Here is a 27,258-nt window from a genome sequence, read left to right on the forward strand (position 1 = left end):
TGTCCTCCCCTTCTTACCACCTGTCTGCTCTCTCTTTATTCTACAAAAGCCTTCTGACTGCACAATGAGGTGGGCGTTCCTCATGAATTTTCCTTTGCACAAAAGCACTACTGCAAGAAGTAGAGTTAACTCCTGATGCCAAAGCAAGCAGGCAAAGGATTCTTTGTATAGACCAGGAACCCAAGCCTATTCCTGTGCATATGTAAGACTGAGCTGCTTATGGGAGGTTTAAATTTTCCTTTATCAAGAAATGTGAAACCTACATTGACAGCAATGTACATTTTATATCCATTCAACGTTTCCCCTAGCATTAACAATATTTGGATATGGCACAACTAGCAAGAACACTTTTGGCTTCTCACAAAATATGTCCACCCTCCATGACAATGAGAAAATATTCAGAAAACCTTCTATAAAATGTGACAATAATGGAGGAGCCAGGGTGGTCAATTTCATATTGTCCAATTTTGTCTTTACATTTAATTAACCTTGTTTTCTAATCACTCCTGTGATTTGCTGTGCTTCTAATTCATTTGAAACATAATATTAAGGGCTATCCCCAAGTACATTAACAACAACAACAACAACAACAACAACAACAACAACAACAACAACAGGGTATAAATAATAAAATCATCATCATCAAGTACCAGTAATCCTGTATTCCTGTTCCCTACATAATGGCGGGTACCAGAAGGTAGCCTTGTTAAACAAAAAGCAAAAAACAGGAGTAAGAAGGCCAAGAAGTGTGCCTTTAGTGTATCATAATAACATGGGTATCAGGAGGAAAATGTAGTGCTCAGCACACTGATGTTTCAGGCACTATGCAATAGGTGTTCATTAACACAGTTGTTTTCTGAGAAAGCTTTGCGTTTAATTTCCCCCAACCCAGGAACACTCACCAGTGAGCTTTATACCATGAGAAAAGCTTCCGCCTGCAGTGCATGAGACAGTGCCCAGCATGAATACACACATGGAAATGAATGGCTGTATGGCAGGAATGTTGTTTCTAGGTGGCCTGAGCCCTGAGCTTTTTCTGCCAGACCCTACCGGTAGATCTGTCCAGTTAAGAAACTTATTTAAAAAAACAAAAAATTTTGATGATAGGGCAGCTGGACACACTGGAAACCACATACAGTACCGTAGCTGGGAATACCCATCCATGTACCATCTTAATTTGTCCAGAGAAATATACAGTCCTGGATGGGGTAGGGAAGAGATGTGTGTGAAAGTGGGTGAGAAACACAGAGAAGGCATGTTAGACGAGCAGTGCACACTGATGAAGGGGTGATAGCAAAACACAGTAACCAATAAATCGGCATAAACTAATTCAAGAAATCCTAGAATTAAGGGGTCAGCCATATCACACCAGGGAGTATCATCACGTGCGTTGCTCATGTCATGTTCATACTGGTTTTAAAAAACCTAGCGTGGGTTGGCCTTCAGTTAAAATAATTTAAGTCTGTGGGTTTCATTGGGTCTACTATAGGATGACAAAACTTGAATACTACCCACTATCTTGAAGATAGATATTAGGAATATCATATCCCAGATAGAATTGCATGAGGCTTCTTCAATTGCTAAATTTATCAGGCTGTAATTTGGAGGAGGATTGGGGCATGCAACTAATTAGCAAGGAAGTGCCACGAAGCATGCGTTTATCCAGTGTTTTCCCCTCGTTACTGTGAAAAGGCAAATACGATGTCGTCTCACATCCAGAGTTAAGGAGAAGGGTTGTTAGGAATTTAATTACAGGAATTTGAGCTTCGCTCAAGTTTTCTTTCGAAGCGAAGTGTTCTGGACCGGATTAACTGGAAGATCGGGGGTGCTATTGGCTAAGCGGCGACCAGAAAACTTCTCCTCTGCAAGAGAAAAACATCCTACACGCCCCCCTCTAATGCGGAAGGAGGCGGCCAGGGCTGAAGCCTCAACGCCTCGCACTCGTGTTTCAAGCTGTTGAATTCACGATCAGTACTTACTCTCCTTCACGACCTGCTGCTTCTGTTTCCTCGCCCAGTTGCTATCCCTCTGTGCTGCGATGCCTGTCTCAGCAACAGCAACAGAACGAGCAGAAAGGACTTCAGACGATCTGATTTTCTACGTGAACGGCAAAAGGGTGAGTGGAAATCGAGCTCCCCGAGGACGCGGTAAGAGGTGCTTGGGGGTATTTCTTCCTCTCACAGTGCAGCTTGAAGTGTAGCAAAAGGAAACTGCCTGTACTGTACTGCCCTCTGCTTCCGATTAGAGGGTCCCAGTATAGTACAGTAGATACTCCTCTTCCAACAAGGCGTTTGCATTCTGCGTATTATGCAAACTGCAGAATTGCTTCCCTGCCGGCGGCCCTAGCGAAAAACGCAGCGGCAAATTAAAAACCCTGGAAGGTTTGCATTTCACGTGCTGAGCAAGTTGAAACTAGACACCTTTGCTCAGAAGTGAATTCCTCTGGCTACGGTAGAAGTTACTGCTAAGCAAGTGTGCAGACAACTGCAGCCATAAGAGTCTCGTTGATGTTAAGAAAAGCAAGTCAAAACTCTCGGCAGTCAATCCTATTTATAAAATGTCAGGCTATAATGTGTAGCCTTTCGAGTGTTTGAATATTGCAGGAAATTCAACCCACCCACCTGTTATGTACTGAGCTGAATCCTAGAACAATAGGATTCAGAAACAGCGGGAGCTACCCAATCCAACTCCAGGTGGAAGTGAATCCGCAACCTGATTGGCCTGCTGGAGCAGCCAATCAGGCGGCTGGCAGAAGTGAATCTGCTACCTGATTGGCCTGTAGGAGCAGCCAATCAGGCTGCAGGCAGAAGTCAATCCACAATATAATTGGCCCACAGGTGTAGCCCTGAAGCAGCCAATCACGCAAGGCCCATTGTGTAAATAATGTATATAAGCAGATGGTTTTGGGAAAAGAGCCATTCTTCTTCTCCTCTTCTCCTTGATGACTATGAGCTGAATAAAGAGCATGAAATTCACTCTCGACTCCGAGTACATTTCACCACCCCTTGTGCGCAGTTCTCCAGCATAATAAACTCACAGTGGCAAGGGTGTGCATATTTACTTGCTGGAAACAAACAAGGGCATTTAGATTTTTTAACATACGGAGACTTTTAACATACTGGCTGATGGGCGGGCAATAAATAAGGAAATGTTACACCTCTGCTGCCTCTAAATCCCAGATTTTTGGACTACATCCCAGATTTTTGGACTACATCCCAGATTTTTGGACTATTGGGAGGGGAGAGTGCTGTTGCTCTCATGTTCAGATTACAGGCTTCCCACAGGCATCTGCTCAGCCCCTGTGACCTAGATGGGCCATTGGCCTGATCCAGCAGGCTCTTATGTTTTAAAGTTTCAAGGGCATTCATGGATAGTGCCCGTGATATTAGTTCCACCCCTATATCTTACTTCCATTTTATTAACTCTTAACTTTGTCATTTTAATTTCATTTTTTAAAAGGCCCTTCTATACACTTCTGCAACGTACTACCACGGTGTGGACTAGGTTGCTGGTTTTAGTTTTAAAAGCACTGCCTTTCAATCTTGATTTTTAAAAGCATTTCCTCACTGGCAATGCTGTTCTCTCAAGCCATCACTACTCATCTGATTTCCTTTGCAAAAATTTAAAAAATCAGTTTATCTACCCCCTATAGAACCCCCCCCCAAAACCTATCCTCTGTGTCAGGGAACCTTTGACCCTAAACTACAATTCACATCATCCCTGACGCATTGATGGTGCTTCCTGGGGCTGATGAGAGTTGTAGTACAGCAACATCTGGAGGGCTATAGGGTCTCCAACTTTGGTCTAGACCTGAGCTTACCTATATACCTACATTTCCCAGAAGCCTTAACTAAACTACAGTTCCCAGGATTCTTTTGGGGTATCCACGACTATTAAATGTGGTACAGGAGTGCTTTAAATGTGTGCTGTGGGTATGACCACCTGGTTTTCATCCCCCTCTGCAGATAGTGGAGAAGAATGCTGACCCTGAGCAGACATTGTTGCCTTATCTAAGGAAAATACGTATCCTTTCTTCACTTGTGGCAGCCCAGAATCAAGTCAACTGTTTCTACCCCGTTTCTCGCTCATCTCCTGTTCTTTCTCACTCTCTTACACTTCTTCACGCACACCAAACAAATCTGTCATTAAGTCTCTCAGTGCTTGCTTTTTTAAAAACCAAAATGCAGGCTCAAGGAAAGGAGTCTGCATATTTGCTTTCCAAAGCAGGGCTGAGGAAGGGGGTGGATAACCTCTTCCTCACTTGCTGTTTGGGGGCTCAGAATGCCCCTCCCCAGTGCTGCTTTCTCTCCCAATGGAAGATCTATTGGCATTGTTGAATGTTCACATTTAAAAGACATTCTAGTCAGTGGTTAGAGAGTCTAGCCAACGCAGGTGTTCTAGTCACATGTTCCAATGCATGCGAAGGGAACAGCACTTTACAAAGTAATCTTGCTTCCCCGCATCACATGTGCCAAGTAACACCTCGTCCTCTGTGCCTACAGGCAAAACATGGAGACATGATCTGGAACTCTGAGCACCTTGTGCACACAGCTGTAAATACAAAGGTTCCTTCCTTGAAGGCATGAGACAAGTGAGCAAAACATACTCATATAGGACTATTGCATTGGCTGCACAGGGCTACTGGAACTAGCTTCATTCGAACACTGTCAACTTCATCTGCCTATATATTTTGTAGTACCATATTTGAAAGGGGAGGGGAGGAAAATGAAGGTTAATTCAGTTTTATGAGGGTCTAGCATTTGGCACCTTGAAAGAATAATGGAAGATTACTGTACATCCATTTAGATAATTTTGTATCCCATTTTCTTTGGTTTAATTCAGTTGTTGATGTGGCATTAAATTTATGTGGTTTTGTACTGTCTGTAAAGTTTTGTGGCTAGTTTGTGACCAGCCTGTGAACTACACAATAAACATAGAAAGGAAACGGAGGGAGGATGCTTTCTGTATTACACGAAGTCCTTTCCATATCAAAAGCAAGAACATGAAGTACTGAGCAATGCACATCTTGAAAAGAAGTAGTAATTTAAAGTGCCTTCAGAATTTTTGTCAGTTATATAAATGTGAAAATTTCCATGTTATAACATCGCTTCAAATTGATTCAGATGTCTTCAGATTATGCACGGTTTATACTAGGAAGGCCAGTGTTATTTAACATAAACTTTCCATTTGTTTTTAGTGCTGGAGATGTTGCACCCGTTTTGGATTGCTAGTCATTTTCGTAAGTCTGATGATACCGATAATAGGATTTTATGCTTGGATTAATGATTTCAAACAGCACATAAGCCTCTGTTATGAAAATGTAATTGCTTCTTTTTGTTCTGTAGCACTCATTAGTTTGTAGCCTACCGATAATCTTTCCTGCAACAAATCAACTTTGCGCTTCTATTACTTTAATTGTACCTCATTTAACTCTTTAGCACTGACTTGCCCAGAATAAACTTGAGGGAGGAATCCATTGAACCATCACTTTGGAAACACTTGTTTTCAGGAGTGATGGTCCCCATCTCCAACACAGTTTGAAAGCCTTGCAGTCCAATGAAGTGCGTGTTTACTCTGCAGTAAGTTTTTCTTAGTTCAGTGACCCTTACTTCCAAGTAAGTGCATGATATTACATCCTTAGCTTGGAAAACATAAACTTCTGCTTGTCACAAAAGTAACCCATGAATCTCAGTAGGTTTATTTGGACTGGTCATCATCTCTCAACCTACCTAGCCTATGTGGCAAGTTTGTTATGAGAATAGCATTAGGACTGGGTCATATGACACCCTGAGCTTCTGGGAGGAATGGTGAAATAAAAGTACAATCAACCAACCCAAAACAGATACCCTGTTTAGGCCTAGTAAAGGTCAGTATTGCAATGTGAGAGTGTGCCCCCAGGCTTCTAATCTTGAAATAATATATGGGTGGGGATGTATGTAATCTGGATTTTTGGATATTTTGAAATTCTGCTTCAAGGCAGAATTTCTGCACCAAAGAAAGCTAAAATATGCAGTTGCACAAATGAAACTTATAATTACTTTTATTGTGTTCTTTATTCTGCTCTAGTAGTGGGAAAATAGAGAACACTAAAGTCCCTTGCTGCTTACAGTCCTACTGAGTCCCACATCCCAGCTTTGGATAGTTAACTGGCTATTGCCCCCATTTTTTCAAGCAACCTCCCTTCACAGCCATAAGGGTTCCCAGATAATATGTTTGTACCTTTTAATGCTTGATGGCAGAAAGTGAGGAGGAATTAAAGAACCTTTTAATGAGGGTGAAAGAGGAGAGCGCAAAATATGGTCTGAAGCTCAACATCAAAAAAACAGATCATGGCCACTGGTCCCATCACCTCCTGGCAAATAGAAGGGGAAGAAATGGAGGCAGTGAGAGATTTTACTTTCTTGGGTTCCATGATCACTGCAGATGGTGACAGCAGTCACGAAATTAAAAGGCGCCTGCTGCTTGGGAGAAAAGCAATGACAAACCTAGATAGCATCTTAAAAAGCAGAGACATCACCTTGCCGACAAAGGTCCATATAGTTAAAGCTATGGTTTTTCCAGTAGTGATGTATGGAAGTGAGAGCTGGACCATAAAGAAGGCTGATCGCCGAAGAATTGATGCCTTTAAATTATGGTGCTGGAGGAGACTCTTGAGGGTCCCATGGACTACAAGAAGATCAAACCTATCCATTATGATGGAAATCAGCCCCGAGTGCTCACTGGAAGGACAGATCTGTGAAGCTGAGGCTCCAATACTAGGCCACCTCATGAGAAGAGAAGACTCCCTGGAAAAGACCCTGATGTTGGGAAAGATGGAGGGCACAAGGAGAAGGGGACGACAGAGGATGAGATGGTTGGACAGTGTTCTCGAAGCTACGAACATGAGTCTGACCAAACTGGGAGGCAGTGGAAGACAGGAGTGCCTGCCGTGCTCTGGTCCATGGGGTCACAACTAAACAACAACACCTTTTAATGTGTATTGCCAGAGGACAGGGGTGGGGAAACTGTGACCCTCAGGAGGTTGGTGGACTACAAGTCACATCAGCACCAGCCAGCATGGCCAGTGTTCAGGGCTGATGAGTGTTGTGTAGTCCAGGAACATATGGAGGACCAATGGGTCCCTGTCCATGTCTTGTTATATGTGGATGGAGTAAGACAAGCTTGTCCCAGGAGCAATGGTGTTCCAGGTTAAAGCAGACAGAAAATATGTGTAGTTTTCCTCCTTAACTGCAGCTTTTTCAGTCCGTCTTACAGGTACCAAGTATGGCTGTGGTGGAGGCGGATGTGGTGCATGCACTGTGATGATCTCAAGATATGAGCCTATCACTAAGAAGATTGTGTATCCTTTCGAGCCAAGAGACTGGTAAACTACACATTGCAAATCTCTTCCTTGGATGAGGGATATTGTTGGTTTAGTATGTTTATAGCTGTGCCATGATTTCCATGTCAGGGACTTGAAACCTGTAGCCCTCCAGATGCCGTTGGGCTCCCAACTCCCATCAGCCCAGGCTAGTATTGTCAGTGGAAAGTGAATGCTCATGACTCTATAAAGGTGACCGTCAAACATGGTAAAGTGTTCTTTACATAGTATTTTTCCGTATTGTGCTGGGGGCTGTTTATGGGAAAGTGACAAAAGTATAATACAAAACAAACCAACCCAGAAACAATTGAGCTACATTAGCTCAGTGCATAAATACAGGCGGTGGCCATTTTAGGCAGTTCCAACTGAAGTGTTTAATTTTAAATATATAATTATAATGCACACAAATAATAGAGGCAAATAATATACATATAATAAATGCTAAACACATTCTCCTTTACAATCCAAGTCATTATTCAGCCAATGCATGCTTGATTCCCATATGTTCATTGCATGGCAGTGCGGTCATCACTGTAGAAGGAATTGGAAATACAGAAACCAGGATTCATCCAGTTCAGGTAAATGCATGCTGTAACTTGTGGGAGATTTTTTATTTGCTCCATGTACATTTCAGCAACCAGCAGTGCTGTGAATATTTATTGGGAACCGTCCAAACCATGAACACAGTTGCAGAGATCTGAGTATGGTGCAGTTGAAACCTGCATCCAGACTATAAGAGCACATGCACATGTGAAAATGGCTACAGCCATTCCATTTGTATCATAGCTAAGTACATTTTAATACATCAGGCCATGGCACTACGGTAATCCAGAAAAACATCCAGCTTTGCAGGTTACTCTTGAGCGGAACATACAGTAGCTCCAGCTATTCATTCACGAAGAAAAAGAAATAATTGTGTTTTATTACAATGTCGCAGTGAAGGCAAAGATACCAGCAAGAGATCCTCACAATGTACAAGTCTCCCCTGAGAGTGCACATACACACACACACTAATAATGGTCATTTTGCTAATTTAAAATAACTTGTGGCTGGACTTTTTGTCCTTCCAGAGATGGGTAAAAATGTTTTTGTTTTGTTTTACTTTAATTTTGCTTAATCAGTAACTTTAGATCTCACCTTTTTTCCATCATGAAGCTCAAGGCAGCGTACATAAAGTTTCTCCAGGCAGCCTGCTCTACAGGCAGCCTGCTCTACAGGTTCTGACCTGACTCAGTAAGGTGGCTACAATCTTCCCCCTCAAACCATGCCCAGGGACATTCATAAGACCAATGGTGGGCAACTATGATTTTTGTATTTTAGCTCTTGCTTTGTGATTTTATTACGGGGTTGTTTTTTAATGTGGAATTTAAACTCTTGTTGCCTGTTTCAAATTGCTTTTCTGATGTTGTAGGCCTCCTTGAGGGGATTCTTGGGTCTGATGTGGCAAACTATAAGTAAGTCAAGCCCTAAGTATCAGACAGGACTACTCTCATGTGCAATACATATGTAGCCCTCCTGGGCTTTCCCCTTTTTTCCACTGCATCTGCCACTTGAGGCCACTCGTGTTGTAGGTTGGCTCCCTGTTTTAGAATAGGCAAAGCCAACATGGTGCCTTCCAGATATCGTTGAAATTCCCAACACCCATTAGCCCAGGCCAGCTTGGCCAGTAGTCAGGAATGATGGGAGCTGTAGTCCAACAAGGTCTGGAAGGTACCACATTGCCTACTCGTGTTTTATAACAGCAATCAACTCATGTGCTCTCGCAGCAACACATGCAGTTCCATAAGCAATAAGCCTTTGGTGACCTTTATAACATTTCAGGTTCAGCTCCTGCATGAATTATGAGCAGGCTTTCATTTAAAATATCTGAATAAGAGAATGTGGTAATCCTGCAGCAGGTTTTCCATTGTCCCAGGAACGGATTGCCAAAAGTCATGGCTCTCAGTGTGGCTTCTGCACCCCTGGAATGGTGATGTCGATCTACTCCTTACTGCGCAACCAGATGGAACCCACATCAGATGAAATGATGGAAGCTCTAGCTGGTAAATAGTTTGAAGATAATTTTAAACTCTGAATTGTTTTATGCTGCTTTTATCCGCTGCTTCTTAACTTGTATTTATACTGGATTTTTAAAAAAACAAAACCCTCAACATTTCATTGCTGCTGTTTCATGTGTAAGTTGCCCTGTAGATTTTTTTTTTAGGGTAGCATAAAAATCTGTTAAGTACATAAAAATAGTGATTTTTAAAAAACCTACATTTGTGGTTTGGGTCTTCTTATCTTGAAGAAATAACATTATCTGTTTTATTGTTTAATTAGGTAATTTATGTCGCTGCACAGGTTACAGACCTATTATTGACTGTTGTAAAACCTTCTGTAAGGTAAGTGTGTGTGTGTGTGTGTGTGTGTGTGTGTGAGAGAGAGAGAGAGAGAGAGAGAGAGAGAGAGAGAGAGAGATGGTCTGTTCATCTGGTTCTCTTATTTCCATTTGATATTGCTCTCTGTGACATAATTCTGCATTCACAGATTTTGGGATAAAGGGCATAGCTTAGTGGTAAAGCATTTGCATTTTATGCAGAAGGTATCGGGTTCAATCCTCAGCATTGCTAGATTGTGCTAGAAAGGACTCTTGTTCAAAATCCTGGAAAGATGCTGCCAATTAGTGTAGAGTAGATGGAACTATGATCCAACACAGCTTCCTATGACCTACAGAAAAAAATGTCAGGCACGATTATGAGATGGATTGCTGATTATAAAACGAATGCATTGTTACCTGCCACCCCAATTTCCTAGTGATGCAAGATTCCAGGGGTTCCGGGCACTTACCCTGGATCCATGTTTCCTTTTGGAAATTAGGCACAGTGTAGAGTCTTTATGACATATGATATGGCATATTTACACATATATGCAACCTTTAGGCTACAATGGAGGGACTCCCAGCATCAGGGCCGTCTTAAGCATAGCTGGCGCCGTGGCGCGAACTATCCCTCCGGCGCCCCCCTCCTGTTTCCGAGCACGGCTGCCGTGCGGGCGGAGCAGCGCGGCACCCCCCTGGCACCTTGCGCCACCCAGCCTTGCCTTAGGGCCGGCCCTGCCCAGCATTACACTTTAAGAAAGTCTTGCTTTTGAATTCAACCTGGGATTCAAACTGACCTCGGGCATGCTTCTGACCCTCTCTCTCAGTGATTTCATTGTACCTGCTTAAATTGCTCCCACTGATACCAGTGGGATTTAAAAAGTTTAACTGAAAAGGTATTGTGCCTTTTCTTTTTTTTCTTTATAAAGAATTGTGGTGGTTGTGCTGAATTCCATGCCCAATACCAAAATTGTTTCTGGCAGTTCAACTGCAGAACTATTAATATATACATAGATACGTGAATACAATTTTTTTTTGGGGGGGGCAGTTCCATTATTAGCTAAAATAAAAGTTCAGTCTAAGGCCTTTTTGGATCATTGGAAGCCATTCCACTTTTTGCTTATATCCATATTTCTCTTTACTGAATTTTGTATTTAGGAATCCTCTTGTTGCCAAAATAAAGTTTATGGGGATTGTTGCTTGAATCAAAAAGATTATTTACCTTCACCAACTAATGAAAAAAAGGTAAGTTATCTGATTAACACACTCCCCCTTTCCTATTTTTGTTTGTTTGATTGATTGTAACAATTGTTGGTGGCAAGAACAAAATTGGTATAAAAAGAGAATTCCTGGATGCCAAGATTCACATTTGAGGCAGGTACTATTTGGAGACAGAACCCCAGCAGAGATTGAAAATCACAAAATATGCAGCAAAGCGGGGAAATATATGTTCTTAGGCTTTTAAAATATGCCCCTGTGAGTTCCTTCCATAGTTGCCCTCTTCCCCATCATAGAAAAGGCTACAAATTTGGTAAGTTAAATGGTTTACTTACAAACTCTCCAAAGATCAGGTTCATGTGCTTTTTCGTACATCTGTCAGAAAACACAGGCGGTGAAACTTGGCTTAGTTACAGTGGTGAAAGTTCGTAAATTATTGGTATAGGAACACACACAAAAAGGCTTGTTAGAGCCATGTGGCTAAGCTGCAGCAATTATTAGCCTCTTCACAAGCTTTTCAGGTGGACTGAGCTAAACAAAGGCCACTGTTCATGTGGAAGAGAATGATTCAGATTAAACCCAAGAACCAGAGAAAGTACCGTGTTTATCCAAAAATAAGACACCATCTTATATTTATTTTTCCTCAAACAAAAGCCACGGTGGCTTATTTTCAGGGTATGGCTTATTTTCGAAGAAACATGGTAAGTAGATGGAATAGGCAAAGACCCATAGCACTTTTTCCTGCCACTGTATAATTGAACGAACTATAGCCACCCTAATATGAGATGATAGCCTTATGCTAATAAAGGCCAATAACAATATGAGATGATAGCATAACACAGTCACAGTGATAAATGCCAGTTCTTCAGGGCAAAGTCTGAAATCTACCCAACTTATTATTCAGTTTGTAAAATACACACTCTTGTTGATTTCAATGGAAATTCACACATGTGTGTACTGTCTTTCTCTTTTTAAGATTTGTACAGCACTATTTTCTGCAGAAGAATTCCAGCCATTGGATCCCACCCAAGAACTAATATTTCCGCCAGAACTCATAGTAAGAAGAATTAACATACATACAGCATGCTGTCTTACAACTAAGAGCCAATTTCCACTATCATTTTAATGTGGTATTTGGGGTACTGGGTTAGTCGTGAACACTGAATTCGTGAAGAAGCAACCTTGTTCTGTCCCACGGGTCCAAATACAGACCAGGACAAAGGTTTGACTGATGCCCCGCAGGACCCTGTTGCAGGGATTCCAAAGAAAGATGCACAGAAGGCCAAAGCGATCGGCTCTAGTGCTTTATAAAAGAGATAAATCAAGAGACTTGCAGCAGTGCAATGCAAGGTTCCTTGCTACCGCACCTCAGGGCAGATGTTGTAGGGGCAAACACCGTGGCTTTGTCCATGAGGAGCCATTTGTATATGAGTTACTTGTACAAAAAGCAAGCTATATAAGCTGGCAGCAATAGCCCAATTAACCATCCCCACTTCCATCCATCTCTCAGATATGGGGGTGGCTGACAGGCAGGCAGAGTGAGGAGTCTCCCCTCTCCCAACTAACTGAACCAAAACTAAGGTTTCAGAGCTTCATAACATACAGAAAATCATGTATGATTTCATTTTACAGCTCACACCAATTAGTTATATTGACTACCAAGATACATACCTTCCAACTCCCGGTTAGAAAAATCCGGGATCAGCAGCGCTGGCACCGGAAGTCTCTTCCAGACATGCATAGAAGCAACTTCCGGTGCCAGCGCTGCCCAATTTCTGGTGCCCAGACAAGGGCAGAGCGGCACCGGAAGTCGCTTCTACGCATGTCCAGACATGCTCAAAAGCGACTTCCAGTGCCGCTCTGCCCAGATATGGGCAGAGCACCCAAAATTGGTTCTGCGCATGTCCAGACATGCACAGAAGGAGCCTCCCTGGCAGGTACTGAAATCTGGGGGATTTACAGGATTTTTTCCCAATCTGGGCTGCCAGCGGGAAACGGTTTAAAATACGGGGGTTTCCCGTGAAAAACGGGAGACTTGGCAGCTATGCCAAGATGGTGTTTACAGGCCTTTGGGAACATTTGGTTCTATACACCAGCAGCTCTGATAGCTTTACTGTATGCCCTGATTGTAGAATGCCTTAATAATATAAAGCTTCTGAAAATAGGCTGAACTTAGCAACTGCTGAACCATCCATTTGACCTGAGTTGGAACAGCTGGCCAAACGCTTTGCCAACAGTGGGGTTTGCCCTCCAATAGCTTATCTACAACTCCCCATACCTAAAGGTTGTCCTAAGGCTACCAGTGTGGCAGGGCAGCAGTGCTTAACTGACCTCCCACCATCCATGTTGCTGTAGTGTCCTGGGAAGGAGAGGGGCAAGGTCAGTGCAGTTCAAACACACTCCAAAGCATATCAAACCTCTGAATCTGATACTGTTTTCCCTACAGAAAATGGCTGAAGATCAGACACCACAAACACTTGTTTACCATGGAGAAAGGACTGCATGGATTTCTCCTGTAAATCTAAATGAACTTCTGGAACTGAAAGCCAAGCACCCCCAGGCACCTCTTGTAGTAGGCAATACTGCTGTGGGTATGTAGATTCCATACATAAGGGAGCAGCTCCCCCACTATGAGCTATTGCAGTGGTTCCCAACAGGTGGTCCGGGGACCCCCAGGGGTCCGCGAGCTATGCCAGAGGGGTCCGCAAGATGCTATTAGAATAAAAAATATATTAAATATATTTCGTATGATAACAGATTTTTTGTTTTGGCCGCTTCCTGCATGAGCAGAGTCTAGCGCAAAACTAGAATTAGATAGAGGCAGTAGTTCTGCTGTATGCCGTTAGGTGGCGCTTTACAAACACTACTGTTCTGCAAAGAGGCAGCGCGCACATTCTACTAACGCTCACCTCCCCAAGATGCTTTGCGCGCGTCAGCTTCATTTGTGCGCTACTGCGCAGGTACCCTGTCTTCTCCATTCCCCTCCCTCCTCCCTGGCGCGCTCTGCCTCTTTGCAAAACAGTAGTGTTTGTAAACAAAGCGTTGTTTTTCGCGGAAGCTACAGTTCGCGTAGTTAAAAATGGACCGTTGGTTAAAAAGTGGTTCGTTAAAATGACAAAGGCCTACAGATGAAGAGGAAGAACTGTAAAAAACGTATAAATATAAAATATAAAAAGACTCTTAATTTGGCTCTCACTTTTTAATTTTAGGATTAGGAATTAATGGGGGTCCTTGTCACAATAACGGCTCGATGAGGGGTCCTCGAGAAAATTTTGTTGGGAACCCCTGAGCTATTGAAAGTCAGCTCCTGGTTAAAGTTAGATGATTTGTAGTAGGTGATCTGTGTGTGGGCCGTGGTTTCATGGAGCTGCTGTGATTTATTCTTTCTGTAGAATTTCGGCATATCCTGTTACTGTAATACCAGTATATGTATCACTGCACACCTTGAGATCCCCAAAGGAGCCTTGCTTTGTGGCCCTTCGTTAATCTGTGAACTCACTGTTGAAGTTTTTGTGATAAACTGCAGCTTTAAAGTAGACAATTAGTGAGTTAGCCAGAAGCTAAGTTAAACAAGGGAGTTTTTGCCTGGAGACAGGGAAGTATGTTGACAGGCTGCTGATTGGTTTAAACTCCCCCTATAGGGAGACAGAGAAGCATGGTGACAGGCTGCTGATTGGTTTAAACTCCCCCTATAGGCAGCTTGGCACTAGCAGTTCTATGCTGAGGTAAAATGGAGCTGTTTAGAGAAGGAGTTTGTGAGGAGAGTTCTGAGAGTCTGTGTATATAGTAACTTGTACAAAGCAGCTTATAATAAAAGCTACTGTTCATCAAGTTCTGTTTCCTGAGTCCTGGATTACACCACCACACTATTGCGCTGCCTGCTAAATTCTCTGCTACACTTCAATAGGTTCTGGTGCCCAGGCTGTGGTTTCCAGGTTAGTGGTGTGCCAGTCAAGTCGTGGACGCAGGGGTTGTGAAGTCTCCCAGATTCTTAGCAAAGGAGATGGTGAGGACATGCCTGAGGTGATCAGTTGTAGAGTGTCGTGGTATTGATGCCAAGAGCTGATTGGTGGCAGACCCAAGTCTAGAGGACGACTGGACACAGACAGTAGACACAGACATGCAGCATCCAGCTGCATTATCATTTGAGCGTCTGAACAATCATAACTATTTGTTGTGGTCCCAGAGGATTCAAGCTACGCTGCAGAGAGAAGGTCTTTGGAATGCTGTGTCTAAACCTCCTTCAAAGCCTGATGCTGATCATTTGGAGCGGGATGAGAGGGCAAGAGCTACTATTGTGTTGGCCATAGATGATATGCAGCTACCCCATGTGCGTGAGTGCAGTTCTGCAAAAGCTGTGTGGGTTGCTCTCCGGAATCTCCATGTGCGGGAGACGGCAGGTTCAAAGCTGTCTATACGTAAATCTCTATACAAATCGCTGCTTCAGCCGGGAGTGTCAATGCAGGACCATCTCCACGAACTGCAGATGAAGTTTGTGGCTCTTCTGGAGAGGGGTTGTAATTTACCAGAGGAAGAGAAAGTCTGCATTATTTTAAGTTCACTTCCTGACAGTTGGGACAATCTTGTTCTATCGCTGGAGTCAATGCGAGAACGGGATTTGACACTGGACTACGTCACTGGCAGGTTGCTTGAGGAGTGGCAGAAGCGGGTGTGCAGACAGTCGAAAACTTCTAGTGTTTTGACAGGGAGTCGGTCTGTCAAAAACGCCAGCAGTTCTGAAGTGAAGCTGGTGTCTCAGCGTTCTTCAGAAGCTGTCAGCGAGGAGTCTGCATTTGCTGTGCGTCGCTGCTATAGATGTGGATCTTCAAAACATCTGCGTAAAGCATGTCCAGAAGTGGCAGGTTCTGAGGATCAGAGAAGTCGTCAGCAGAAGAAACGCGGCAAGTCAAAGCAGACAGTGCAGTACGTCGCCGCAGTGGTCAAGTGTCCAGAAGATGAAAAAAGCATCGAGTGGGTGGTCGATTCTGGCAGTTCAAGGCATCTGGTTACATCAGAGGCTTTGTTTTCCAAGAAGTTGCCTAATCCACGCAAGCAGGTCGTGCTTGCAGATGGGAGAAAGTCTGAAGTGAAGTCTGCTGGATCTGTCTTTGTCCCAAGTCTGCGCACACAGTTGGACAATGTTCTGTGTGTACCTTCATTGCAAAGCAATCTAATGTCTATATCATGTCTAATGCAGTCTGGTTTTTGTGTGCAGTTTAATGACAATTGCTGTGAGATACAGAAAGACGGTAAGACATTGGGAAGGGCTTTGCCAGAGGGTGGTGTGTTTGTGCTAAAAGACAATGACAGAGTTGAGGATTCTGTCCTAGCTAGTGGTGTTTTACAGCAGAATTGTAAAAACAAGGCGTTACACCAGCATTGTTTACATTTATGGCACCGACGCCTAGGTCATTCTAATTGGCGAAGTGTAATTAAAATGCCAAAGCTGAGTGATGGCTGTGAGCTGCAAAGTTGTGACAAGTTTTTAGACTGCAATGTGTGCAAGCAGGTTAAGTGTCACAGAGGTCCGTATCCTAGCAGCCAAAGAGTAAGTGAAAAGCCATTTCAGCTGGTACATGCCGATGTATGCGGTCCTTTCAAGCCTAGCAGGGGTAATTCTTGCTATGCACTGGCAATTATTGACGATGCTACCAGATTTTGCTGGGTTTATATGTTAAAGCACAAGGGGGAAGTTTTTTCTAAGTTTAAAAGCTGGGTTGCCTATGTAGAAAGGCAGTTCTCTTGCAAAGTCCAGAAACTTCAGTCTGATCGCGGAGGGGAGTTTTTGTCTAATGCGTTTCAGTCTTGGTTGGCAAGACGTGGAATTGGACATAGAAAAACTAATCCTCATTCTCCGGAAGAGAACGGGATTGCTGAGAGGAAGAATAGAGCGTTGCAAGAAATGATGCAATCTATGCTAGCAGATTCTGGTTTATCTTTTGGTTATTGGGGAGAAGCCATTCTGAATGCGTGTTATATTCAAAATCGCTTATTTCATAGTTCAATAAGAACTACACCCTATTTCAAGTTGTTTGGGAAGAAGCCCAAAGTGGATCATTTGCGTGTGTTTGGGGTACAAGCTTGGGTACATGTGCCGAAGGCACAACGCAGAAAAGGGGATGCCAAGGCACAACAACTTATTTTTGTTGGTTATCAAGATCAAGGAAAAGGGTGGCGGTTTGCAGTTGGTAACAACGGGATAATAGTATCACGTAATGCAAATTTTTGTGAGCACTCTGGTTGGGAGAAAATCCATGCAAACACAGAGGTTTGGTTGCAATGTTCCAAGAGTTTTTCTGGCAATAAAGAGCAGCCAGAAATTGTCAGCTCTGAGGGGGACGATGAAAAGCCTGAAATGTTTCCAAACTCTGAAGCCAGACAGATTTCGTCTACTTCAAAAGGTGTTTCTTCTGAAAGGGAGCAAGTGTCTGAGGGGGATGACAGTGCAGAGAAAAGTGATTTAACTCCCAGAAGGTCAGAGAGGAGAAACAAAGGAGTTCCATCAGACCGTTATTCACCAGGTGTATCTCATGTTTGCCATGTAGCTGTAGAGCCACAAAGCTATAATGAGGTGTTTAAGTTACCAGAAGAACAGGTTTTGTGCTGGAAAGAAGCAATGCAAGAAGAAATGAATTCTCTGCAAGAGCACAAGGTGTTTACTTCTATGCCTCTACCCAAGGGTGCCAAGGTGGTAGGCAGTAGATGGGTCTATAAACTGAAGCCCTTAGCTACTGGAGGTTTCAAGTATAAGGCACGGTTAGTAGCACAGGGTTTTTCCCAAAGACCTGGAGTGGATTTTGATGAGGTGTTTGCTCCTACAGCGAGAAGCGAAAGCATGAGGCTGTTGCTTGCTATCGCTGCAAAGCATAAATTGGTGGCCAGTCATTTCGACATTCAAACAGCTTATTTAAATGCTGGTCTCACAGAGGAGCTGTATTTAGCTGAGCCACAAGGTTTTGAGACTAGGCCTGGGAATGTTTACAAGCTGCACAAAGCTTTATACGGTTTAAAACAGTCTGCACGTAACTGGAACCGTTGTCTGGATGACACACTGGTTAAGCTTGGTTTTAAACATTGTGTGGCTGACAATTGTTTATATATAAGAGGGTCTGGAAATAATATAGAGTTCTGTTTAATTTTTGTGGATGACCTCTTATATGTGGCCAAGAGTAACAAACTGGTCAATGAGTTCTATACTCAGTTAGCAAAGAGGTTCAAGGTTAAAAACCTCGGCACAGTAAAAAATTATTTAGGAGTCGAAATGTGCCAGGCGGTTGATGGAAGCTATTTGCTCTGTCAAAGTAACAAAATCAAGCAGTTGTTGGTAAAATTTGGCATGCAGGATTGCAAAGGAGCCAAAACGCCAATGGAAACAGGTTTTGTTAAAGATTTAAATACAGAGCAAAGCCAAGAGTTCGAAAGTCCTGAACTATATCAATCTGCTATAGGTAGTCTGATGTACCTAGCACAATGGTCAAGACCTGACATCAGTTATGCTGTAGGCATCCTGAGCAGGCAGGTAGCAAAGCCAACAATTAATGCTTGGAAAGCGGTCAAAAGAGTTTTGCGTTATCTGAAACACACTGTTGACAGCACTCTAAGGATGAGTTCAACAGGGGAAGAGGTTTTACAGTGTTATACAGATAGCGACTGGGGAAATCTACCTGACAGGAAATCTGTAACTGGTATTGTCATCATGTTTGGGAAGTCGCTTGTTGGCTGGAAATCCAGAAAGCAAAGTTTGGTCAGTATGTCTTCAACAGAAGCCGAATACGCTGCGTTAAGTGAGTTGTGTAATGAGATTGTGTTTTATAAACAGTTTTTGCTGGATTTGGGTTTTGAAAATGTTTGTCCTGTTAAAGTGTTTGTAGACAATCAAGCATGTATAACTCTGAGTGGGACAGAACAGTTCAAAAGCAAAAGTAAACATATTCATTTGAAATACCAAAACGTCAGGTTCAATGTACAAAATAATACCATTGTGTGTGAATATGTGCAAAGTTCTGAAAATGTTGCTGACATCATGACAAAGCCGTTATCATTTGTAAATTGGAATATGCTTTGTCAGAGCATGGGTTTGGAGATCAAAGTTGGAGATAATACTTTGTCTATGCTCAAAGACTAATTGCACTTTTGTAAGCTGTGAGGGGGTGTTGAAGTTTTTGTGATAAACTGCAGCTTTAAAGTAGACAATTAGTGAGTTAGCCAGAAGCTAAGTTAAACAAGGGAGTTTTTGCCTGGAGACAGGGAAGTATGTTGACAGGCTGCTGATTGGTTTAAACTCCCCCTATAGGGAGACAGAGAAGCATGGTGACAGGCTGCTGATTGGTTTAATGTCCCCCTATAGGCAGCTTGGCACTAGCAGTTCTATGCTGAGGTAAAATGGAGCTGTTTAGAGAAGGAGTTTGTGAGGAGAGTTCTGAGAGTCTGTGTATATAGTAACTTGTACAAAGCAGCTTATAATAAAAGCTACTGTTCATCAAGTTCTGTTTCCTGAGTCCTGGATTACACCACCACACTATTGCGCTGCCTGCTAAATTCTCTGCTACACTTCAATACTCACATGGTGGGAATTTTTTTCGTGGGGACAGCTTTTCATTTAAAATACTGTGCCAAGGAAACTCAGTTTGGCCCAGAATACACCCACACCTATACATATACAATACCTTTTACCACTTGTAAGTTTAGTCTCTGATTACTGTGGTACATTTTAATCTTATGGTAGCATATTTTTAAGTGCAGCATGTTTATGTTATTGGATTTTCTCTACTTTTAAAACATTTTCTAGATTGTTACTAGTTTTAGAGTGCTGCATACCCAATCTGTGAGTAGGAAAAGGGTTCACCATTTTTATAAACAAATATTTTCAAATGTTTAAATTGCAATCAAGCAACATTCCCCTTCCTCCTCATTTTCACTGTTATCTTCTACCCTTTAGGACCTGATATGAAGTTTAAAGGTGTATTTCATCCACTTATCATCTCGCCCACTAGAATATTGGATCTGTATGTTGTGGAATGCACAGAAGATGGTCAGTAAACTTTGCTTTCTATCTTAGGGCCCTGCTAAAAGTTTTAAGAGCAGTGGGATCAGTTTGAAAGTGCACACTGTGCTCCATTAAACGATTATTTTTTGTCCCTTGATAAGCTCTGAAAAAGCAGCTCCAGCATGTGTTTTACTTTTGTGTTTTACTCTTTTCAGGACTAATACTAGGAGCTGCGTGTAGCCTGACTGCAGTGAAAAACATCCTGACAGATGTGGTCTCAAAACTTTCAGCGGAGAAAACCAAGATATTCTCTGCTCTTTTGCAACAATTAAAAACTCTGGGAGGACAGCAGATCCGAAACGTGGCTGTATGTTTCCTTAATTGAAACATTTTTACAAATTTTACCTTGGATTACTGTTAACTGGGAAACAAATATTTTCCAGTTTAATTTGTTAACATTGATTTTGTAAGTGTTGCGTTTTTTGTGTTGAAACTGCATTTTTCCTCCCCTTTTTTGCTTTTAGTCCTTTGGAGGAAATATCATGAGCAGAAATTCAACATCTGACATCAATCCTATTCTAGCAGTTAGCAACTGTATCCTCAATGTGGCATCACAAGGTAGGACCAAATGCATTCTCAGTTTTCCATCACACTCAGTATTATCCAAACCTTCCAAATCTCTTTTATGTATTTGGAACACATTGCAGGTCCCTAGGAAGCCCACTGCAGGGGGCCCTTCAGGGAGGTAGGGATAAGGCTGTGGCTATGATGTTGCTTGTGAGGATATTTCTTTCTTTCTTCAATTGGCACAGGGAGTGTAAGCTGTGTAGTGCAATCCTATACATGTCTACTCAGAAGTAAGGCCCATTGAATTCAATGGGACTTTCCCTAGGTGAATTTGTATGGAGTTGCAGCCTTCAACATATTTTTGTTCTTTTACTCTAATCCCTTTCTCAATGAGGAACTCTAAGGTGCCAGTGTATTCTTTTTACAAATAAGCAAATATCTCAGTAAGGACTGGAATGACGATCTTATTACAGTGGTACCTCTGGTTACGAACTTAATTCGTTCCAGAGGTCCGTTCTTAACCCAAAACCATTCTTGGTGCACTTTCGCTAATAGGGCCACCTGCTGCCACCGCGCCACTGGCATGTGACTTCCGCTCGCATCCTGGGGCAAAGTTCGCTACTAGGAGCATCTACTTCCGGGTTAGCGGAGCTCATTACCCAAAGTGTTTGTAAGGAGGAGGTTCCACTGTATTTCACTCTAAGGCCTTTGATAAATTCATTCATTCACTAGCTGAGTTTCCTGCTGCCTGTTTATCCTACTAAGGACATGTTTTTGATGCCCACATCAGCTTTCTTTTTGGGGTAAATAGCAGCTTTTGTGGACAAGAGAGGTGATTTTCATCAGGGCACATCATGGCAGGGGGGGGGGACCCCTCCACCTGTAGTCCTAACCTGAATCTGGGTCTCCTGCGGTTGTGGTGCACACAACTGTGAAGACCCATTTAATGCAATGTGTAGTTTGGCACAGCAATGCTTTGTACGTTACAGTAAGAAAGGTGCAGTATGCTGTCTCACGAACCAGGCTTGACACTGCAATATCTCATGGGCAAGGCACACTTCTGTTATGATGAGAAGACTTGAGTGGCAAGTATGCACACGTTTCTGGTTGTTTGCATATGTTCTTTGCAAAGCAGCTGAAGAACATTGGAAGTTGCCTTATACTGAATTAGCTAGCTCAATGTTGGTAATACTGACAGGCAGCAACTCTTCAGGGTTTGGACAGGGCTCATTTGCAGCTCTACCAGGAGATGCCAGGGACAGAATCTGGGACCTTCTGCATGCAAAGCAGATGCTCTACTAAGCTATGGCCCTAACTGTGTTACATCTTTGCACCCTTACAGGTTTAGTTAGATCTATTAAAATGCAAAGGTGTGAGACTCCCAAAAGCATTCTGACTTAGCTCTGGCACACTTCTTTAATAATTATAGAGGGTGAAGAAAAAGTGATTACTCCTGCCACCTAAGCAAGAAACCCAATGGAATTGCTTTGAGTTTCTGCAATCTGTATGCATAACTAGTCCAAAAATTTCCATGCCAGCCAAGCCAAAATGATTGCTCTGTATTCTCTTTATAGTGCTTAGTATTTATTTTCCATTTATATGGATGTTAATGTTCTCTGTTAGGGAGGCTGCGACAGATTCCTTTCAGTGACCTTTTTGCTGATGGACTTGGAAACAATACCCTGGAACCAGAGGAGATCCTAGTGTCTGTTAAAATCCCACATTCCAGGAAGGTCGGCAATCTTTCCTTTTCCTTTAAGATTGGTAATTGGGGGGAAATGTTAGATGATGATCCACAACGTGCATATTTTGGCAAATGTCAATGTTTTTGCAACATTCAGATTTGTTTGGGACTGGAACATGATACATTCATAAATACGTGAACAGTCTTAAAAGGGCAAAGTGCTTTCATAATGGGACAGCCAATCCTTGCCCAAAGTCTATGCCTCTTGCTTCAAGAGCTCCAGGGCCTTGAACCATCTGTAGTGTGGACCCTGCTCTATTCAGCTTGCTGTGAAACATTGGAATCAAACTGACTGCAGCATGTAGGGGAGAATATATAGCAGTAGCCTCCAAAGTTAATCGAAGGCACGAAGGTGGTCTGCAACTACTATAAGAGGAATACAGCCTTTTAAACTTTAAATATGATCCAGGGGAGTATTAGAAAAAAACCTTTCTCCCAGTTTTCAATGGTCAAGTTGTGAGTGCTGCAGTGGAATGTCCTGTAATAAAAGGTGGCATTTCAAAATGTTGTAGCCCAACTAATCTCTCTTTATTCTGATTCCTATTCCTTTTCAGGGTGAGTTTGTAGCAGCGTTTCGACAAGCTCCAAGGCGGGAAAATGCTTTACCTATTGTTACAGCAGGGATGAGGATTGTCTTTGAAGAAGACTGCAACATCATTAGGGACTTCTGCATCTGTTACGGAGGTGTTGGCTTCACTACAGTTGCCGCCAAGCAAACATGCCAGGCACTCATTGGAAGGTACTATATGATTTCCTGTAGCATTGACGCCTCTTAGACTGAAAGCTCACCCCAATGGTAGCAATTTCCTAAGGAAGAGGCGTCTAGATAAACTCTTGAGTTCTCAAATACTAAAATTATATTGTTGCCGGATAAATGCTTGACATGCAGCAATTAAAAGACAAATTTTTGTTTATATGAAATAGGTTGTGAGAATATTTCAGACCTTATTGTTCTTCAGAATTCCTTTTGGATTAAGCAACACAATGGAACTATTTTTACTTATCCGTTCTGTTCGTCTCCGATCGCACAAACTCACAAGTGGGCAAGCAGTTCAGTACCAAGAGTTAAAGAAGTTCTGCCATCATGTGAAATCATTTTGTATTTTCTGCATATTTTAAGCATGTTTAATTTATGATGTATTTTAAAAAAATTATGATGCATGCATGCAATGTTTAATGATTGTCAGTTGCAGTTATTTATCAATCTGCATCTGTGCATATAAGTCAGCATATGCCGTTACTTCCGGCGCTCTTAGGGTAGACTCACGGAAATTAATGGGCCTAACTTAGGTAAGTTCATTAATTTCAGTGGGTCTGCACTGAATAAAACTTAGTTGAATACCATCCTTAGTTAATGAAGTTGTCACTGTTTGCGTTAACTAGATTTGGTGGACAGGCTATACTTATTCTAGTCTAGTTTTATTTTGAAATGGAACTGAAGAAACACTTATTAAAAGAGTTGAAAAACATATGCAGCCTGACTCCTTGGTTCTAGCCCTCTATGATTGTTCTGACCTCCAAATTTACCACAGTAGTTAGGAGGGCTAGCTACATAGGTCTTTAAAAAAATTAAACTGGAGTTTGTACAGTTTTAAACAGGAACACCTTAGGATGGTGTTCTGTCAGAGGGTCGTCGTGGCTACTCTAGAGTAACTCCGCTTGAGTCCAGTTTGTCTTTCAAGACTTTTATTGTGCAAAGTATTTACAGTGCAGAGATAGCTTAAAACATGACCTCTCAGTCCAAACCAGAATCTGGCAATGGCGTATGTCTGTTCCTACGCCAGCAAAGTAGTTGGGGCACCCCAAAACGCCTCCCCCTTGACCTGCGTCGTGGTGCTCTCCTTAACTCTTGTGCCGGAAGGAGCGATGCCCTCTCAGCCTCCTCCTGGTCAAAGCGGTGCAATGGTTCTCCAGTATCCTTGAGCCCTTGCCTACATCTCCCCTCCCCTGAGCTTTCTCATCGTTCCGCACGCTGGCTGCTCTCTCCCTCCGAGTCTCTCCCTCCCCCCCTGGCTGCTTCAAAACCATTGCTGCTCCCTGTGCTTGGCGAGGTGGACGTTAGGAGGGTGGGGGCTGGCTCCCTGTAGGGAGTCACCCTTACAGGTTCCTTTTTGTAAGCTGTATATTGTGCACATCTTCTTTAACCAAATTACAGAAATCAGATCCACTTACTTCATAGCAAAGGAAGATACTTAGAACTAAGGCACCCCAAAATATAAATCCCCACTGGAATAGTGAATCTGCTTTGTTTCCTTGATGTACAATAACAGTGTGCTGCAGAATGCATGTTTTAATTCTTCCCCCCATTAAGAATCTAATTTGTGTTTTACTGAGATAGCCCGTTAGAATAAAAACTTCATGATCAAAACTCTGCACACTATTTTTGTGCTAGTGTAAGGTGATTTTTTCCTCCCATGTATGCTTTGCTCTGTCTCCAAATGTGCTCTGTGGGGTTGAGTGAATCTCTCCCCCCCCCCCCGACAGATTTAGGGAGAGAGGGAGATTGTACCACTGTGCTATGCTGAATACAGTCCTATGCATTTAGAGCTGTGATCCTATAGGAAATGAATTGTAAGGATACAACTACTGTTGTTCTAATAGTAGATATACAACTACTGATTAGTTTTCTGCTTACTGAGTATATATAATTATTTATTTTTCCAGACCTTGGGATGGGCAGATGCTGGATGAAGCTTGCAGAGCGGTCCTCAAAGAAATTATTCTCCCAAGTTCAGCTCCAGGTGGTAAAGTGGAGTACAGAAGAACTCTCATTGTTAGTTTCATCTTCAAATTCTACTTGGAGGTGTTGCAGTCACTGAAGATAATGGTAATTTTGATTTGTATTGATTCCTGTTTTGCAGTTATGTGTGACCAGCCTGATTCATAAACTGTTTAAAGCCCAAAGTGTTGGGTAAATGACATTAGCATGCCTGCATGCCTACATAATTCAATTCCATCTCTGGGTGGGATTTGAAGGGAGCAGTCTCAGGGTGCGCAGCCTACCAAGTTATTTTAGAAGCTGTGTCCCGATCTGCCTAGTTGTTATTGTCTTGGGAGTATTTTATTTATAATTATAATTTCTAGAGGTTGGAAAGTATATGTAATAGATGTTGAGCCAGGAATTCACTAAACTATATAATGCATTTAGTTTGTTTATATTCCATGCTGCATTTTCTTCTGATATCATTTGGAGGAAGAGGAAGTCTTGAGACTATGTTTTGCCCCAGGTTACGTCTCTATGGCTCTGCTACTAGATCAGACCAAAGGCCCCTCTACGTCTGACACCCTCTTCTCACAATGACCAATGAGGTGCCTATAAAAAGGGAAAACCCACACATGCTTGCACATGTGTGTTGGGTCAGCTGGGGGCAGGAACGATCCACAGGCACAATGCAGGAACAAATCCAGCCCGTCTCTCCCATCAGCATTCAGCGTGGAGTTCTAGGGAGTTCCGACAGCCCTTCCCGACGATTTATTACAACTCATGTCTTGGAGACACTGAGGATATATTCAGAGTCCAGCAGAGACAAAACACAGACGGAGCCAGGCTGAGGTTGTGTACTAAAAGCTACTTTATTAAGCGTAAGGCAGAACAAAAGAAAACATGTCTCCTCTCGCTGAGAAGTCCGAAGAAAAATACGAAAGGAAACAGAATACAGCAAACATCGCTCCCGTGATTCCAACAATATTTGCTGGAATGCATTACACAGGCATGTGACCTGCACAATTAGAGGAATAGAAACCTAACATCCTCCCCCTTTCTATATATATCACTGGGCAGAGTGTTAGTACAGCCCCAGTTTCTGTACATAGGTACCGTGTCGTTCCCTGGGAACGACCTTGGACAACAAATCTGCAGGAATCTCAGTTCCTGGCATATAGGACACTGTTACGAGTCCGTTCTGAACACATTCCCTTGGACATCGTAATTTTAACTGCAAGTGCTTTATGCTTTGCTTACCGTGTTTCTCCAAAAATAAGCCATACCCCGAAAATAAGCCATACCCTGAAAATAAGCCACCATGTGTTTTTTTGAGGAAAATAATATAAGACGGTGTCTTATTTTTGGAGAAACACGGTATAACTCTCGGAAGTTAGCAAAGCCAAACATGTTTTGTTGTCCTGATAAACCTGTATAGGACATGAATTCTCATGTCTTTACACAATTGCAACAACCATTCACAATCCATAATTGAATATGACAGAGCATTGAGTTCAGCTTCACAAGAACTTAGGCTCACTGTTGTTTGCTTCCTGCATGACCAGTCAAACAGACTCTGGTTGTACATGTAGCAAACTCCAGATGTGTGTTTACCATCTGTGGTGTCACTTCCAAAACTTGCATCTGCAAATATTTCAAGACCTCCAGACTTTTGATCAGTGTATCTCAGTCTGTAGTGCATAGTACCTTTCAGGTTACGTGCTATGCGCTTCAGTGCTTTCCAATCCTTAACTGTAGGTTTGGTAGCGTGTTTGCTCAGCAGATTAGTGCTGACTACAGTATCAGGTCTTGAACATCTGGCAATGAAGTTTAGTTTGCCTATAACACTTCTGTACAGTGTCATATGCTTCATCGGTATCTTCTACCTGAAAACCTGTTACCATTGGTGTATCTACAGGGTTTGCATCAACCAAGTTCAGTTTGGTTAACACATCAGCAATTTTTGTGTGACTGGTGTACCAAAAAGTTACCTTCCTGATCTATTTCTATTTCTAGAGAAAGATAGTTGGTCCTTCATGTCAAAGTGCTCCTTCAGTTGAGCTAAGGTGCTTTTGTACAAAGTAGCGTCTTTCCAAAAGAAAAGAATGTCATCAACATAAAATAAACAATACAGTTTGTTATACCCCTCCTCTTTGACAAAAACACATGGATCAGCTTCCCCATGCTGAAAACCTAGCAAAAACAAAGTTTTTGTGAGTTTTGAGTGCCAGCATCGGGTGCTCTGTTTGAGACCATGTAGGGATTTCTTAAGAGAACAGACTAATCCCTGTTTTACCTGTACTCCGTCAGGTGGGAGCATGTAAAT

General features: G+C 42.5%; 1 protein-coding gene across 4 annotated transcripts in view; it reads left to right on the forward strand.

Moving 5' to 3' along the window:
- The first annotated feature begins 1,925 nt into the window (after positions 1–1,925).
- Positions 1,926–27,258, forward strand: part of LOC118095602 (aldehyde oxidase) — a 56,949-nt gene continuing 31,616 nt past the window's right edge. Inside the window, exons 1-15 of one of the 4 annotated variants that reach the window (XM_035136851.2) lie at positions 1,926–2,116; positions 3,966–4,023; positions 7,243–7,339; positions 7,830–7,938; positions 9,276–9,402; positions 9,680–9,741; positions 10,875–10,961; positions 11,911–11,991; positions 13,381–13,525; positions 19,873–19,965; positions 20,136–20,287; positions 20,445–20,538; positions 22,111–22,220; positions 22,786–22,970; positions 24,896–25,058. In XM_035136851.2, the coding sequence (XP_034992742.2) occupies positions 2,039–2,116; positions 3,966–4,023; positions 7,243–7,339; positions 7,830–7,938; positions 9,276–9,402; positions 9,680–9,741; positions 10,875–10,961; positions 11,911–11,991; positions 13,381–13,525; positions 19,873–19,965; positions 20,136–20,287; positions 20,445–20,538; positions 22,111–22,220; positions 22,786–22,970; positions 24,896–25,058 (1,641 nt within the window). In that variant the 5' untranslated portion in view covers positions 1,926–2,038. Of the gene's footprint in view, positions 2,117–3,965; positions 4,024–7,242; positions 7,939–8,490; positions 9,403–9,679; positions 9,742–10,874; positions 10,962–11,910; positions 11,992–13,380; positions 13,526–19,872; positions 19,966–20,135; positions 20,288–20,444; positions 20,539–22,110; positions 22,221–22,785; positions 22,971–24,895; positions 25,059–27,258 lie in introns of those variants that run through there. The other 3 variants (XM_060281586.1, XM_060281593.1, XM_035136867.2) reach the window with 3 other exon arrangements.

Source organism: Zootoca vivipara, chromosome 1 (assembly GCF_963506605.1).
Source record: "Zootoca vivipara chromosome 1, rZooViv1.1, whole genome shotgun sequence".
NCBI classification, from domain to species: Eukaryota; Metazoa; Chordata; class Lepidosauria; order Squamata; family Lacertidae; genus Zootoca; species Zootoca vivipara.